This window comes from Lampetra planeri, chromosome 34 (genome assembly GCF_965212315.1).
Source record: "Lampetra planeri chromosome 34, kcLamPlan1.2.h2, whole genome shotgun sequence".
Taxonomy (NCBI): Eukaryota; Metazoa; Chordata; class Hyperoartia; order Petromyzontiformes; family Petromyzontidae; genus Lampetra; species Lampetra planeri.
Window position 1 is genome coordinate 4,133,445 of NC_136140.1, and position 15,584 is coordinate 4,149,028.

At 47.0% G+C, this 15,584-nt stretch overlaps 1 protein-coding gene across 6 annotated transcripts in view; it reads left to right on the forward strand.

Moving 5' to 3' along the window:
- The window catches only part of ARHGEF3 (Rho guanine nucleotide exchange factor 3), a 63,161-nt gene that overhangs the window by 12,102 nt on the left and 35,475 nt on the right, over positions 1-15,584 (forward strand). For 3 of the 6 annotated variants that reach the window (XM_078610512.1, XM_078610513.1, XM_078610514.1), the window contains one exon: positions 13,099-13,206. In XM_078610512.1, coding sequence (XP_078466638.1) covers positions 13,099-13,206 — 108 coding nt within the window. Of the gene's footprint in view, positions 1-3,611; positions 3,841-11,182; positions 11,906-13,098; positions 13,207-15,584 lie in introns of those variants that run through there. The other 3 variants (XM_078610516.1, XM_078610517.1, XM_078610518.1) reach the window with 3 other exon arrangements.

Consider the following 15,584-nt stretch of genomic DNA (forward strand, 5'->3'; position numbering starts at 1 on the left):
ATTTGCTGAATATTTCTTGCAAGACTTTTGCTAGATGTATTCAGCATAAGTAACCAAATGTGTATTTTAGCCTATAATATCTACTTAACGTTTAATAACGCTTAAAACATTGCTAAAAAGTGTCTGCTTTATCATCGAGGGGTGAAACACCATATAATGATGCAGCAGTGAAAACAAATCGTGAGAGAGGTCTTGGTTGACAGATTATGAATTTCATCATTGCAGTGGAAGCCTGCTTATTCAGTTTTTTGCTTTGACTCGGTAGCCTCCAACCGACTTGCACGCCCACTCCTGACCCTGCACTGGCAGGCAGTTCTTTATCGTCCTTCATCAAAATGTAAGGAGGGTAAAATTAAGCCTATTAAAAAAAGCAGTTTTGAGCGGCATGAGCGTTTGCACCCTGCACGTAAGATGCCTAATTATCTTGTGTCTAGCCGAGATACTGGCGCCTCCTTTACGGCAATAATTTGTGGTTTTAAAGAGCCTGCTAAGTTGGTGCTGTTTTTTTAAGCTTGTCACATGGTGTGAGGTTCCAAGCCCCTTTAACCACTGTGACACTAAATGCTCATTTTCCAGCTTCCCACATTTCCCTCTCTTTGTTTCCTGCCAACTCTGCTTATAGTCAATAACCCCCATTTTTAAACAACTCTGTATATAAGCGGACAATGCGTCACCTTTCCATATCGTAATGAAAAATACTTTTTTCACATCCCATCGGCCACAAGGTCTTGTCATCGGGCAAGCCAATGCTGATACAATTATGCAGTAGCATCTGGGATGTTTTCAAATATGAATATTTTGTGGAGGGACAGATATGAGAAGATGTAATTACTGATTTTGTTCCTTTGCGAATTATTATTTTGTATTATCCTGAAATGAAAGCTGTCCCCGCTTTGTTATGGTCTACAGCACCACTTTTCCTCAAACACTGCATGCGCCCAAATTCTGAGTTTTTGCCAAACGTTGGGTTATTACATTCAGTAAAACCGGGTGCAGATGAAGAAAAAATAATGTATCCTACTGTGTTTCGTTTATATCATATAGCACAGACTACAGAGTAACTCGGTTTTACCTGTAAAAATTAAAATGTTCAGTGAAACCCTGTTTCCATGCTTCCGGTGCGATAATTGCGGGGTAATTTACCAGACAAATTTGTTTTCGAACGCCAACACGAAGTTGCCCACTCTCGTGGGTAATTTGTCACGGCGCCTTTCCTGTGCACTGGATAGCAGACGGCATCACTCCCACACACAGTGCCTATCTGCAATTGTATCAACCCATGGGTCCACGTGAAAACTCCGGCATAAATACGCACACGTTTGACTGCTCAAGGGGGTGGTCCAAACGAACCACATTTAATGCATCCCTGCAATGTCCCCACACGGGCACTGCAGTCTGACCATTGTGCATATACGGCTCCCTAAGCCCATGTCCAACCACACCACTGCCATGTTGGCAATTTTCGTGACGAGAAAATTGCATCTGGAGAAACGCCCGTGGCTACACTGGCCTGTGTTGGCCAGTCGCTGTTGCAGAGTGAGCTCAGACTGCGCCTACTCTGTGTGTGTGATGCACGAGAGAGGATCCCTGTTGTGTTGGGGCGAGGTTGGGTGGCACCTATTTTGCACAAGGATACTCTTGCCATGACCAGATTCCAGGCTCAATCCAGATACCACTTTTCCCAAAGAACATTGCGTCTGATTGTGTAATTTGCACAGCCCCATACTGCATTTAGTTTTTTGGAAAAAAAATCTCAAGTATAAACTTTCATCGGTAACTACTAGCAACCCACGCGTCATTTGGAAGTCACCGTCCATCTGTCCCTCCCACCCAGCCAGCCAGTAAAACTTATAATGTTATATACAGCCCTTTTTCTCTTCACCTTTATCATGCCTTCTTTGTACCATATATCTAAATTTATCTTGTATTCTCGCTTTGTCTCTGTTTCTCTATTCCTCTCTTCTACCTCTCTTCCCCTCTGTATTCCTGTCCTTCCTCCACTGTATCTCACCTACTTCCCTCCCTGTTATCTCTCTCCCTGTTTCTCTCACCCTTGCTCTCCTTATTCCTACCATTCCCGTCTCAATCTTGCCTCTCCATAATCCTCCCTCTTACTGTTTATCGCTTATCCTCGCTCTCCTCTTTTCGTTTTGCTCTCTAAGCTATCCGCACTCTCAATGTGTTCACTGCCTTGGGCGTGAACACATTCTAGAGGAATGTGTTCAGTGCAGCGCTCTGCGTGATAGGGAGGGACAGAACACGTAGGCTCGCAGCTTGTGGCTCCAAAAAATCCACGGCAAGAGAGGGTGGCACAATAAGAAGCCACCTTTTTCTGTTCGAGCATGAAGCAGTGCTGCAAGCAGCCCCCAAAGTCATGATTGCCCTGCAGGAGCAATCTGGGGCCAGCGCTGTGCCCCCGTTCGCTTGTGAATCAGTAGTCAGGCGAGGAAAGAGCCATCAGCTCTACAGCACGCACAATTGACACCGTGCTGTGTATAATACAGCATGAGTAGTGGGTTGTAGCCCTCTAAGCATGCTGCAATGACAGGGATGACTCAGATCTTGTCAAACACACAAGCAGAGGGGCTAGCGTGGAGACCCACGGCCTCAAGCAGAGGAGGCTCTTAGCTAGGCTCAGGATAATCCCTGCTAAGGTATCTGGGAGGCCCGTGGGAGGCTTGAGTATGGTGATATTGAGCCTGTTGCTGGGCGGGGGGCATGACTAGAGCAGCCAACGTTTTTGGAGCGCAGGCGAGTTCCCGGGTATCTCAAGAGTCCCCCAGGGCCTAGCAGAGAGAGAGAGCAGGAAATAAAAAGTTGGGGGCCCCGCAGGACGAGTGAGATGGACAAGGAACTCCCCCACCCTTAAAAAAGTGCCAAAGAGCCCTGCTGACGGATGATCAGGCCCTGTTCCTTCTGGACGTGTCAGACATGGTGACTTATTAAAGAGCAATAAGGCAGCCTTCGTGGTCACCTCGATGTCTGTGAGAGCAGGGATTTGCCTGGTTTACTGCAGGAAACTGACCCGGAAGAGATTGGCTATATTCAAAAGCAGGGCAAACAGTACAGCCCTTAAAGAGGTTTTCGGCCAGATGCAACTCGACATGAAATGTGCCACGGTTGTTAAGTTGGATTTGGTTAATTGGAACACTGGGCTGTCGCACCATCAGTGGTGACCAAATGTCCCCTCTGCTTCAAGAGATTGAGAGTGCCTTTCTCACTGAATGCTTCCTTGACACATCTCTAGCTTGACAGTTTTGGCATATTGAATAATTTTCATAGGGTTTTCCTCTACAAGAAGTGTTTAGTTGGTGCCAAGGCGATGAGTTGGTCTCTTACAGCTCCTTTAACTAAGCTTCGGCACATGGCGCTGCATAATTCCTCCTGTTAAAATCTACTTGGATGTGCCTGTTGATAGTTAGTTATGTGTGGGTGTTAAGTGTATCATGCTACCCCACTATGTTCACTGTGGGGATGAATGGTAGTGGGTTGATTTGTGAAGGGTCGGGGTGATAGGTTGGGGGGTGAGGGCAGGGCGAGGGGGAAGTCCCATCTGCATGATGTCTGCCTTCAATCCCTACCCCCTGCCTGCCCTCGGTGGATCTTTACAAGTCTTGCCCATCACACTCCTTGTTGGGCTAGTCGGCGTGGAGCCGTGTCGTATAGGCGGCGATAAACCGAGCTCTTGCCCTTTGTCCGAGTCGGACCTAAACCACTGGCTTCACTCGATTGCATGGACCCACTATGGTGGCCAAGGATTTTCCACTGTACTTTCCTGCCAAGAGGAGGAGCAGGGTTCGAGAAGTGCTCGCCATTCGCACGCCACCCAAGGAGGCAGAGGTAACGTGTGGGGCGAACGAGTGTCGTGGGTTCTTACTGCTGCTGTTCACAATTCACCCTGTCTTTAATACATCTTAGGTATACGTTGAGATGAGGCTGTTCTCCGTGATGAGCAAGGTTTCTTGTTACTGCAATGTATTCTGTATGTCTTTGGGGTGCTGCAAATGTGTTATGGTTAGCACACTGAACTTGTACTCCAGAGATCGCTGGTACGGATGGGACTCTAAATAATAATTGCAGGTTTTCTCTTCATTGTATTTTTCATTTATACTGATTGGAAATATTTCACGGAAAGTTTGAGAGAGGATAGTATCCACGAATGGGTCATTTTGCTTAAAGATCCTCTGATAAGCCTATTTAAAGTGTTACTAAAGTGTTAGCGCTGTGTCTAATGGCACACATCCGCGTAAAGTGGGCTGTGTCAACAAATAAACATTGCCGCTGCCTGCGTTTCCGCAGCTGCAGCACCAGAGGCCGGCCATTCGAATGAAAGCGATCACAACGTTGCAAGCGGCAGTGGGCTTTCCGATTGTGACGCGCGCTTGGCAGGGTCGGCACCAGCCTGGCCGTTGAACAGCTGAGGCAGCAAAAACTTCTATAACGCCGCGCTCGTAAAGAAGTGGTGCGCTTTGGGCTGCGGGAGATGGGCATGCGGTGGTGGGGGTGGGGGAGTTAGAATGGCCAAACACGGTGGCAGGCACAGGTGGGTAAACAGCCCCGACCGAAAGGCGGCGTTGAATGACAAAAGTCCCTTATCGGCAAGGCTTCTTCAATTATAATTGAACAATTAGGATTGCCCAGAGGGCAGTGGCTGAATGTGTCGGCACGCATTTGTATGGCCCTTGTGTGCTGCCCCATGCCGCGTGGTGTGCGGCTTTTATGCTGATTTTCATGAATCTTTTCTTGTTTGTTTCATTCAGCAGTTTGGAATTTGTATTTGTCCTTAGATGCATCGTCGGCACAGATGGGTTTTTTTGCGTAGAGATGATCACACCGAGGTCATGTCACCAGGGAGGATGGCCACTGACGAGGAAGTCTGGTCTTGGAATAGCAACCTGGATATGGAATGTGCGCTATTGAACGATAAAAGGGAAGCTGCAGAAAAGAGATTGGAACAGGAATTGGAGCTGTGCGGATTCGCAGGCCTCAGTATTACTTTTTCGAATGGCAGCTTGAGATTTGCTGATGGTGGTTCAAATTTTGAATGGGCGAATGTTGAGGGGGGCGACAGGATATTGCATCGAAAAAAATCATTTGTACATCTATGCTTCTCTCCTTCACTGTACCGCACTGACCAGCTTGTTCAAATATGGTCAAATAACCCACAATGCATGGGCAGGCCCTTGTACAGCAGTGGATTGACAAAATGACTGCTGCACATGGACATGAATGAGCGTGTAATGCAGTTAATGCCTTGAAATGAACAAACTAATGCCTGTTTTAATCTAGTTGAATAAGTCCCTGAGGCTAGTTTCCCTCTCTTTGCTTGGACCCCTTTTAAGTTTGATTTCCTGTTGAGCCCGAGGCTAAGGTTTCAAAAACGGGTGGCCGGTTTATTTATCTCGTTGGTCAGAAAGGATGTTTACAAAACATGGCTCCACTTCCAGAGAGCGGGCAGCCGAAAACTTTGCTGCTGTGCTTGGCTGATTGTGTCCTGCGAAGGTGTACCTCTTGATAGTCGCAGAGTGTAGTGATGCAGAACAGTGCTTCAAGATGTATATCTGCAGCTCAGCTGTGTTACTCGGGGGACTTGTCGTGTGTCAGGACATTGCGCTGGCACTGCTGAAATCCTTGGTTTGAATCCAGCTTTCAGCCACCTGTGAATAAGTTCGGTTCCCAAGTGTAGCGAGTTGATGGGCTCAGATTGGTCACCGATTGGACTAAAACATTTTATATTCAATGCAGTCTTTAAATAAATCTCGGATAGTCAATCTCTGAGAGTGAAACACATTCACCGTGATGTCACGTAACAAACTCCTCTACAGCAGCGTATGCGAGAAGGTATAATACGTCAGAATTATTTCCACGGTGTTGTCATCATCCAGTGGGGTATTGCTTTCTGTGAGAGTTTGTAATGAAGATTTGTTTCACGCCCGAACACAATGTACAGTGACTGGAAGCAGTTGCCTCGGTTGCGCAATTTTTTTCGTATTGAGAATTTGAAAGAATAAGAGGAATTACCTGCCAGTGGATATAAATCCATACTCATTTCTGCAGGGGAGGAGTTATTACTGTAGTTTTAACATGAATAATAAGATTTTCCAATAGTGTACCTGCTCAACATCCAGATCAATGCATTATCAAACACAGGAGTTTGCACCGGATGGATGCATTCCAAAGGATCTCTTGTATGGAGAAGTTTTGGATACAGTAATCCCACGGAGGTGACAGGATCAGGTTTAAGAGTGCCTGTAAGTCTTCAAGTTCATCTTGTATCTATGTATGTTGGACTTCTTTCGCACCGTTAAGCCTCGGTGTTTAACATGAATAGCTCAAGCTGGGGAGCTAAAGCTAGTAATAGGTCCTGCTGGAGGGCTCCACTGCAGGTACCCAAGGAGCTGAAGCGAGGTGGTTGAGAGGAACGCATGGAGAGAAACGTGAAAAGCTCAGCTGGACTCAGGCTCTGCCTAGCATTGGCTTTATTTGCTGACTTTTTGTCTTATGCCTGCGCTGTTTGTGCCACGGACCGTTCATTGTGATTCGGACTTTGTTACTAACTCGCGACACTGCAGTGTGACACTCGGTAACTCGAACACTCTGGTGTTTTATACTATAATTTTTTTCAAGATGAGCAAATGCCAACATCAATGTCAATAAAATGAGTTTCACAAGTTGGAATAACAAAAAAGCAAAACGTAAACAAAAATGTGTAGGAAAGCAAAACTAGCCTGGACATTGCTGAAATAAAAAACAGCAATCACTTCAAACATACTTCACATTTCTTTACGTTTCATTCGTCAATTTGATCTGTCCATAGAGAGTTTCGAGGCGCAGTTCGCTCCTTCATGTTGCTCTACGCTCCGCCGCCCTCTTGATTTGCCTATACTTCTCTCCTCGTTGAACAATGCCTGTTTATCACGCCCACATTTATTCACAGCCTCGCTACAGTGCGAAAGCAAGTCATGAGATGTGCCGGGACCAACTTTTAATACAAGCGGGGTGAATCATAGCCCTTAAAGTGGAAAGAGGGGATCTCCCCGCCTCTCCCCTCCATTATTGCCAACTTTACTCCACTCCCAATGTTGCTGTGTTGGCTGGCGCTTGCTGCAGAAGCCATTCCACCCACGGACAGCTGTGGGATTGTCTCCAGGGGGGCTGGCCTCACAATGGAAAGGTCACCCCGTGACCCCGAGCTGATGCCACCACCCACTGCCACTTTTTCAGTCGGGCGGCAGGGCTCGGAGCCTGCATCCGCCACCGCTCACTTTGCTCTCGCCTCGTGTCAACTCTGGCAGCGTATGCATCCAAGCAGTGGGTGGGAGAGTGGCTCCCTCCCCCCCCCTTTCCTATGGCTTTTTATGTTCAAGTCTTTTATCTTTTGTCGGGCAGTATGTGGGTACGAGTTCCAAAGGATCACACAAGCAACACTGATAAGCATTTGTTTGTGGCTATCAGTATTAGCCGAGAGGTTATCCCTCTTCCAGTAAAGAAAACAGTTATGTTATACTATGACTGCCTCAAACCTGTCTCACCACCAATGCATTTTGTTCTGGACCCACATCGTATTCAGCAGATTGACAACTTTAAATAATTAGGCATTATCTTGGACTCGAACCTTTCTTTCAAGACCCACATTGACTACATGGCCAACAAGATAAAACCAAAATGTAATTCCTATACAGAAACATATGCTGTATCCCACCTCTACTCTGTCTGAATATAGTTAAAGCCACCATCCTGCACAAATTTATTTTTTGTTTTACCACCTACTGCCTAGCTTCTGAATATACCTTAAAACGCCTTATTTTAACATACTGTTTTACTATCCGTTTGGCCCTTGACGCCCTCCATTCATTCTTGTCGCCTGTACATTAACTTGATTCTGTCCCCCCTGGATATCTGGAGTGACCATCACTGGGTTTGTCTTCACCTTAAACAAATCCGTCATTGACCCAAAAGACCACTTCTTTCCTCGAACCCCCTCCCACAGCCTCTGAAGTTCCTCCTTGTTCCTACAAACAATCCATTGGTGAAAACTTTTGTTTTGGTAAAAAAAAGGTACGTCTTTCCACGTTGTTGCCCTGCGTTTTTGTAGCCTTGTCGCTCATCTAGAGCTGGGTTCTCTCTCTTCACTTCCCGTAATTACCCTATTAAACCACAACCACAAAGCGTACTTGTAGCCGTGCCTCTTCTCTGGCACCTCTTGGCTCCCCACATGTTTGCGCTTTCTTTTTAGATTAGCGCATGTTTATATCACTGCGAGACTAAAGTATATACAGGTAGTCCCCGAGTTACGATGGTCCGACTTGCGATGGGGTCGTCTTAACGCATCTCCATCGTAAGTAGAGGACTACCTGTACAGCTTACTTGCACCTGTAACATAACTTTTCCCGGTGCCTCTTGCTCTCGTATTATGTTTCCACTGTTATATTTTGTATTTGTGTGCGTTTGATATACGACCATTAATTACCTCTTCTTTTTTTCGTTGATACAATATTCCTTCAGGTCCCTGTACTCGTTCTCTGAAAATATTATTGATGTGTTTGTCTTGTTGTTGCTGTGCTCACACACAAACGCGGATCTCCTTTGTAAAATAGCCCGGCAGCTGACAAAACGGGATCACTTGCGTAACAAATCAAATTAACTTAAACAGTGCCGTGTTCCAGAAGATACTTTGATTGTTGATGACGAAGACACACAGTGTCTTTGTACTTTTTTGCTCTGAATAATATAGTTGGTTAAAAATAAACAATATCCTCCTGTGACTGATTGGCAAGCGAACATGACTCTGTTTGACCAATAACCACGTGGTAAGGCATGGTCTATATCCCAGCATCTCTGTGTTACTTATATCCCACGTCATTGCTATTTTGGCTCCGACAGGTTTATGTATGGTCGGCTTTAAATATATATCTTTCCAGATAGCAGGGAGAAAACAATCTACTAAACTGACCTGCTGCTACTCATACATATTCCATCAGGGACAAAATGAGTTTCAGATGATTCGATAAGTATTCTCAAAATAAACTGCACAGCATGGAGCAGCAAGGAAATGAAATACACGAGCACCTTTCGCACCACACAATGTCTGCGTAATATTAAAACTTTCCTTCCAAGGCTACAACTAATTAAATTAAAATGACTTATGGCAGAGAGCAGACAAAGACAGGCCTCTCTTCTCTAGAAATGCATGTTCCAACTTTCCCAAATCTCGTGAAACGTGCATGTAGCCCCACAATTGCAGAGCTAGCAAGGGTTAAAATATGGATAGCTACACTTGGAATTTAGAAAGCAGTTTGATTTGGAAGCCAGAAATCATGGCATTGTAATATGGCTGTGTTCATTCTCTTCATGGGAACTTGCTCAAGAGCAGCTTTTATGGTTTGTTTGTGAAGTGTTCAGATGGCGAAATGTAAAAAAAAACAAGTACAATGGGTTTATGATGATGAGCCATCGTAAAGAGCACTCGGCTTTGTAGGTACATATGGGTTGGGTAAGAAACAAGGATTTTACGTAACGTAAAGTAGAGCGGATGGCCTTGTCGAGGACACATTTGTGGACATCTGAAGGACCAGAGTAGTGCCTGAGTCGTCCCCAAAATAGAGCCTGCAATCAGCGGGAAGGTAAATCAATAAACGCAGTTCCTGCGTGATTATAAGATGAATTGCAGCCGCACAGTGTAACAAGTGCCATGGTCAGCCATAATTGGGCAGCCCATGCGATGGACAGGTAACATGACACCTGACCCTTGTAAAAAACACATTTACCACTCACCTGATACTTATCAGTCATCAGCTCACCTGTCTCTCACTAGTTTACACAATATAGTAGAAAGCCGTTGAGATTGGTTGGTTCCCCTCGCCCCTGCACACATCTTCCCCAATGATGCACACATCATTCCCGGTGATATATACCTGGCCATTATATAATTTTGAAAAGAGTATTTCTTCACATGCTTGGGTATTCTAAATGGTAGAGCTGACAGCGCCAAGTCCGATCAGCCACAAAGGTCGAAATTTTTCCATCAATTTGACCTAATTTGTATCAACTATATATGAGATTTCGTTTAAATTGGTAGAGTGGTCTAGGAGGAGTTCTTTGGAGAAAGAAAATGTTTTACATACGTACATGCGTACAGATGAGCCGCATATATTGCAAGGCCTGCTAGCCACTGGCGACTCCTGGTGGCCTTTAGTGCGGCTCCTGACGTGTGGCCCTCGACAATACACAAATATAAAAACCCCCCATCATCACCGTGCTGTCTAACCCCAATGGTTTCAAATGTGCGGTGACCCTCACACTGATGTCGTATGGGTGGCCCCCCTCTGAAACTTAGTGAAGAACACTGATTTAGACACAAGTTAGTATGTAACTTATACATGAGTTTTACATTTTTTTTATGGTTAACATATCAATGAAAACAATTTGCAAACATAGCTTTCTCTGAGCTGGATTCCAAATTGACTTTGATCAGACCTGTCCCGAGGCTTCCACGATTGCCGCGGTTCCCTGCGCATGTCACACTTATTCAATGTCTCAGCAAGCACTCGGCTATGCAGAGAACTTCATTGAAAAAAAAACTCTGGCCGTGCGACCGACACACGTCTCGTTGGCTAATTTCGGCAATGAGAAGTGATGAGGCTCGGGGCCACAGCACTGCCAAGCCCCCTGCTTTGTTTGGAGAGAGTCACGCATCGGCACGCGTGATTCCGATCGACCCCCTCCACTCCCCAGCTATGGGGGAAGGGCAGGTAGCGGTAGTAGTTCGGATGGCCGCTGCCCGATAATTAACGACTACAGCCCTTGGGTAACGTGTGTGGAGCCAAGTGGCTGTGGCTGCCGACCCCGCTGGGCTAGGGAGGGATTTTGCCGAGTGATAGCAACCCTAAAGCTGACCGCTAACAGGTTTGCCACCTGCTGCTGTCGGAGGCTCCAGGGAGACCAGCAGAGGCAGAGAGGGCTCGAGTTACCCCCCTTGTGCACGCACAGGCTGTGTAGAGATGAGAGCAGACTGGGGAGTGCTGTGTGTCTGTATGTCTGAATGAGTGGGTGGGTATATGTTTTAGGGGGTGGGTGGGGGAGTGCGTGGGATTGTGCGATGTCTGAGGTCTGGTTGTGCCAGCTGACGTCAAAGGCACCCCACGCCCCCCGCCACCGCCTCTGTTACGATTCATAGCCACTGACATGCTCAGTCGTCATTTCGCTGTTAACGCGCTGGCGGGAGAGACGCATGCGTTGGTACCCTTTTCACCGGTCCACATTTCCAGCGTTACCGCGCATTCGGGGAAAGCACAAAAGAGCAAAGGCGTGCGTCTGAAAGGTTAAGCTGCCTCCGCAGCCCAGAGGCAGAAGAGAGAGGGACATTGCAGCAATACGAGAGGGGTGTCCCTTCATAGGTGGAGCTGTAATACAAATTAAATTAATCATCAGCTAGAGGGAGTTGTGAGAGGGTTATTTAATCGGAGGCAGCCAAAACTGACGTCGCTTCAAGATAAAACTCTGTTTCGTGTAGCTAGAAATAACTTGCCGTACCAGGAGCACGGCAAAAGGCTGAAGATAAAAAAGAACATTTGAAAACCATTATTAAGAACAACGGTCAGGGACAGCTAGAAAGGTGACGACCGTATTTTCAAGTACAGGAAGCGCTGCTGGTTGGCATTTAGCGACTGTCGGTGAAGATTATCAGATTAATAGAGGAAGGTTGGAAGGGATAGCCAACGGCTCGATGTAAAAAAAAGCCCACTGTGGCCAAAGCGAGACGAACATGCCGGTCAGCTGAAAGAAAACGGGAACGATTCGTAATCCGAGTGGAGCTTGGTGCCACCTGCGCAGTCGGGGCCAGATGTTTGTTAAGCAGACAACGCTCAAGAACTGGGAGGTGGAGGCAACAGAAAGTGGGGACGAGGTAGGCGCTACACACCCGGCACCCTCGGCTTGCGACACGTTTTTAACTTGATGTGTACATGGCGATATTGACCAGACAAATGTAATTCTGCAGACTAGACACATGCTGTCCGTGAAGCATGTTTCTTTGTGGCAGTTTAACATGTATTTATTTGCACGTATTACACATTTTATCGTACTTTTTTAAACTCAGCTATATCTGCGGAAGTATGTTTTGTTCATGGGCTCATCTGTTTTTTATTCCCATATGGTCTGCTTTGTTTAAAATAATCTTTATCATCTTGAGGCATGGTTCATGTGACTTTGATAAATCCGCCTTTTCTCACATCAGTGTCCACGATCCGTTGTAGCTATAATGCACGTTTTTAATATATAAACTATCCTCGCCTGTGTATGCGTGTTCACTTGCAAGCAGGTATAGATTACAAATGCAACCATCTTTATTTTTTTAAAGATAACATTTGGCTGTTACATGTTGAGCCAAAACACATGCAAAATGGGACATTTGTTCTTTCCAATTCACTGGTCGTCAGGCAACAACTAACTGGGGCCATGTGTTTACCTGCACATTTAAATTACAATAAGTGCCCTGGCTAATCCGTTGATAGTTCCAATTTAAGCTTAATTAGACTACTGCTTTTACAGTATTCCAAGGCTGAATGCTCTGTGTGGCTCAGTCGGGCTTGTTTGCATGCGACTTACTTGTGGCTTGTGCTAATGTGACTCAAGCAGCAGCGCATCAATTATGAGTTTCTTTGTGGCCCCTGCACTAGTAAAGCCATTGGGAACCGCTTAAATTACTACCGCATTGTTGAACCTGGTAAGTGAACGGGCACATTGCTTGTGAATGGTCTGATGTTGGTTGTTGTTTGTGTGCTCAATCAGGCACCATGTTATGTCCACTATAGACAGTGTCGACAATATTCAGTGATGCTTGAATTTTAAGTCAAGGCGTTAATCACACTCTGGCTGCAGTTACATTGTAGAATACATACACCAGGTGTGTTTGAGCTTATGCGGATAGCCTGCACATTTGAATCAATCCACCCCTTGAGTCTCCACAATAGTTTTGCACCCACACATGCCTGAGATTCATGGTACCTGCTACAGCACGTCCCCGCGTGCCAGATCAGCATTTTGAATGAGTTATTATGTTAATTATACGTTAATATGTTTAATCGTGTGCCGTTACAGGAGCCCAGCACGAAGAAGGTGAGGCCCCTCTCCCGCGTCGCCTCGCTGGCCAACCTCATCACCCCCGTCAAGGCTGGCACGGTCAAGCGGATCGGCCAGACCCTGCAGGTGTGTGCTGCAGCCTCGGCTCCATTCATCTGGGCTAAAAACATTGCCCTTTCAATTAAAGTCGTACAGCCCTTGGGTTTTATATGGAAGGTGCAACCAAAAACAAAGACAAGAGATGTGAAGACTGACACAGACAAGGAGAGGCAGAGACACACAAAGTTTCTAGTAGACACATGGAGACACAGGCAGACATAGAAACATGGATGCACACAAAGACATGGAGATACAGACCGATACACAGAGACAAGGAAACATACGGACACAGACATAGAGACGTGAGGCCAGAGAAAGAAAACAGAGAGATAGGGAAACCCTTTTTGGTAAGTGAACTTGGGCATGACATGTCGCTAACCACCAACGTCTACAGTACATGGGTTGAGAGACTTCTATACTCTAGCATCTACACCTTTGTGTGTCGCAGTGTTTGTCTCTGTATATCTGTGTCTGTGGGTGTCTGTGTCTTTATATCTCTGTGTGTCTCTGTTGCTCACACGGAGATGCAGAGACAGACGTATATGAAACTGAGCCATCCGCACTCCTTGTGTTTTCACTGCTTGGGTCGCATACACATGGAAGCTAAAAATTTGACGACAAAAAGCCTCGGCAACAGATGGCGGTGATGGCGTGGGCGAAGGCCATTGTGCTCCTAAGGAGCCAGGCCCAATGCAAGCAGTTCCTAAGACAGGGGTCACACCTTTAAAGAGGCCTGGGGCCAGCACGAGGCCCTTATCCTCCGCAGAACACCCCAGCGTGACAGGAGCCTGGGAAATGTAGGGTCTGTGACCTGATGCGCCGAAGTGGAGTGCAGGTTATCCACGTGGCCAGCAGCTGCCCGCCAGTACCCAAAAGTCCCAGCTTGCCATGCTCCTCTGCGCGAGTGTGTGAAAAATGAATTCAGCCGGGAACCCTTGGGTGATACCTGCCTGCCTCAATGAGGTGATATGCAATCACACGTGCTCAAAACGACACGGGGTACCCTGCCGATGTTGCAGAAGAAGAAGAAGCAAAAGTGGACCGTGGCCTTTAAGAGAGCTCGAGCCAGGAATGCGGCCCTGACATGAATGCACCAAGTGTGCGAGCCCTCCCCGGAGCACTACAGCTTGGACAAGTATTCCCAGGGCGAGTGGTACTTTATAGATGAGGAACTCGTGGAGGAGGCCTCAGAAACAAGAGGGCCTGGCAAAATAACACCTTCGAACGGCCCAGCAGAGGTCCCTCTCACAAGAACTTGGGAAAATTGTGTCTAACTTAGGGAAGACGATCCTCAACCTCCTTCTGGACAGTGTCCAAGCAGGCTGGGGGCCGCTAGTGGCCTGGGCCCTGCCCAGGCCCTGCAAGCCTCCCGCCAAAAAGGAAGAACCGCCGAGATGAGGCGTCCGGTAACAATGAGCTCTACTCGTCTAAGAAACCAAAGACCAAGGAGGAAGGATAATGTTCAGAAACTCAAGCTCTGTCGAGGAGGAACCATTTTGCGAGATACTACCAAGGCACCTAGTGGGGTCTCAGGACGGTGGCCCGGACCCTCAAGGTGGAGAGACGCAGAGGCCAATAAGGGCGAGAAGCCAGCAGTATTTAAAAAGCCACTGGTGTCAAACGAGGCAGGAAAGCCCCTGGACCAACATTTGGTTGACATTGTCCGATACGACTAGCCAAGCCCCCTTCAAGCTGTGCAGTAGATGGGGCTGGAGGTGGACTGCTGTTGGTCCCACCACGGCCATGGCTGGGGTGCCACCTGACACTGTTTTTAGAAATATGGAGGGAAAACGACATGTGACGAGCAAGTCATTCTGACTATAGACGAGGTTTACGCCCTGGAATTCGTCGGGCCCTCTGAAAGATTTCTGGATGGAATCGTGGCCTCTGCTGGACCCGTTAATGAAGGAAGTCTTAGAAACAGAGTCCTTGAGGGACAATGGTCTGTGGCAGATGGAGGAAAGCATAAACCTCCTTGAGGTGAGAGCAATTCGGTTGGCGTTAGCTCCTGTCATTGGCGTGGTGGCAGGCCGGGATGTCCTGGTGTCATGCAACAACGTCACACCACCGATTTAGCACGGTTGGCTACATACGGTGCGAAATACGTTCTACATACATAGAGCAATAGCCATGGTGGACAAGCAGGGCTGTCCCAAATTTGACAGGCTCATGCAGGAATTGCACGCCCTCGACCTGGGCAAAACAAAATCAGGTGGGGCTGTTGGCTCTTCACCTCGCCAGGGTAGAAAAACGTATGGTGGATTGGCTGAGCCAAGAGAGAATGTATCTCGACAAGTGGGCCCTGCAATTGAAGGTGTTTAAGAAAAATGGTTCGCGTCCAGGAAGAACGCCGAACTGGAGCAGTTCGCATCCAGGTTAAGGCAACAAGAGGTAATGTTGACGGA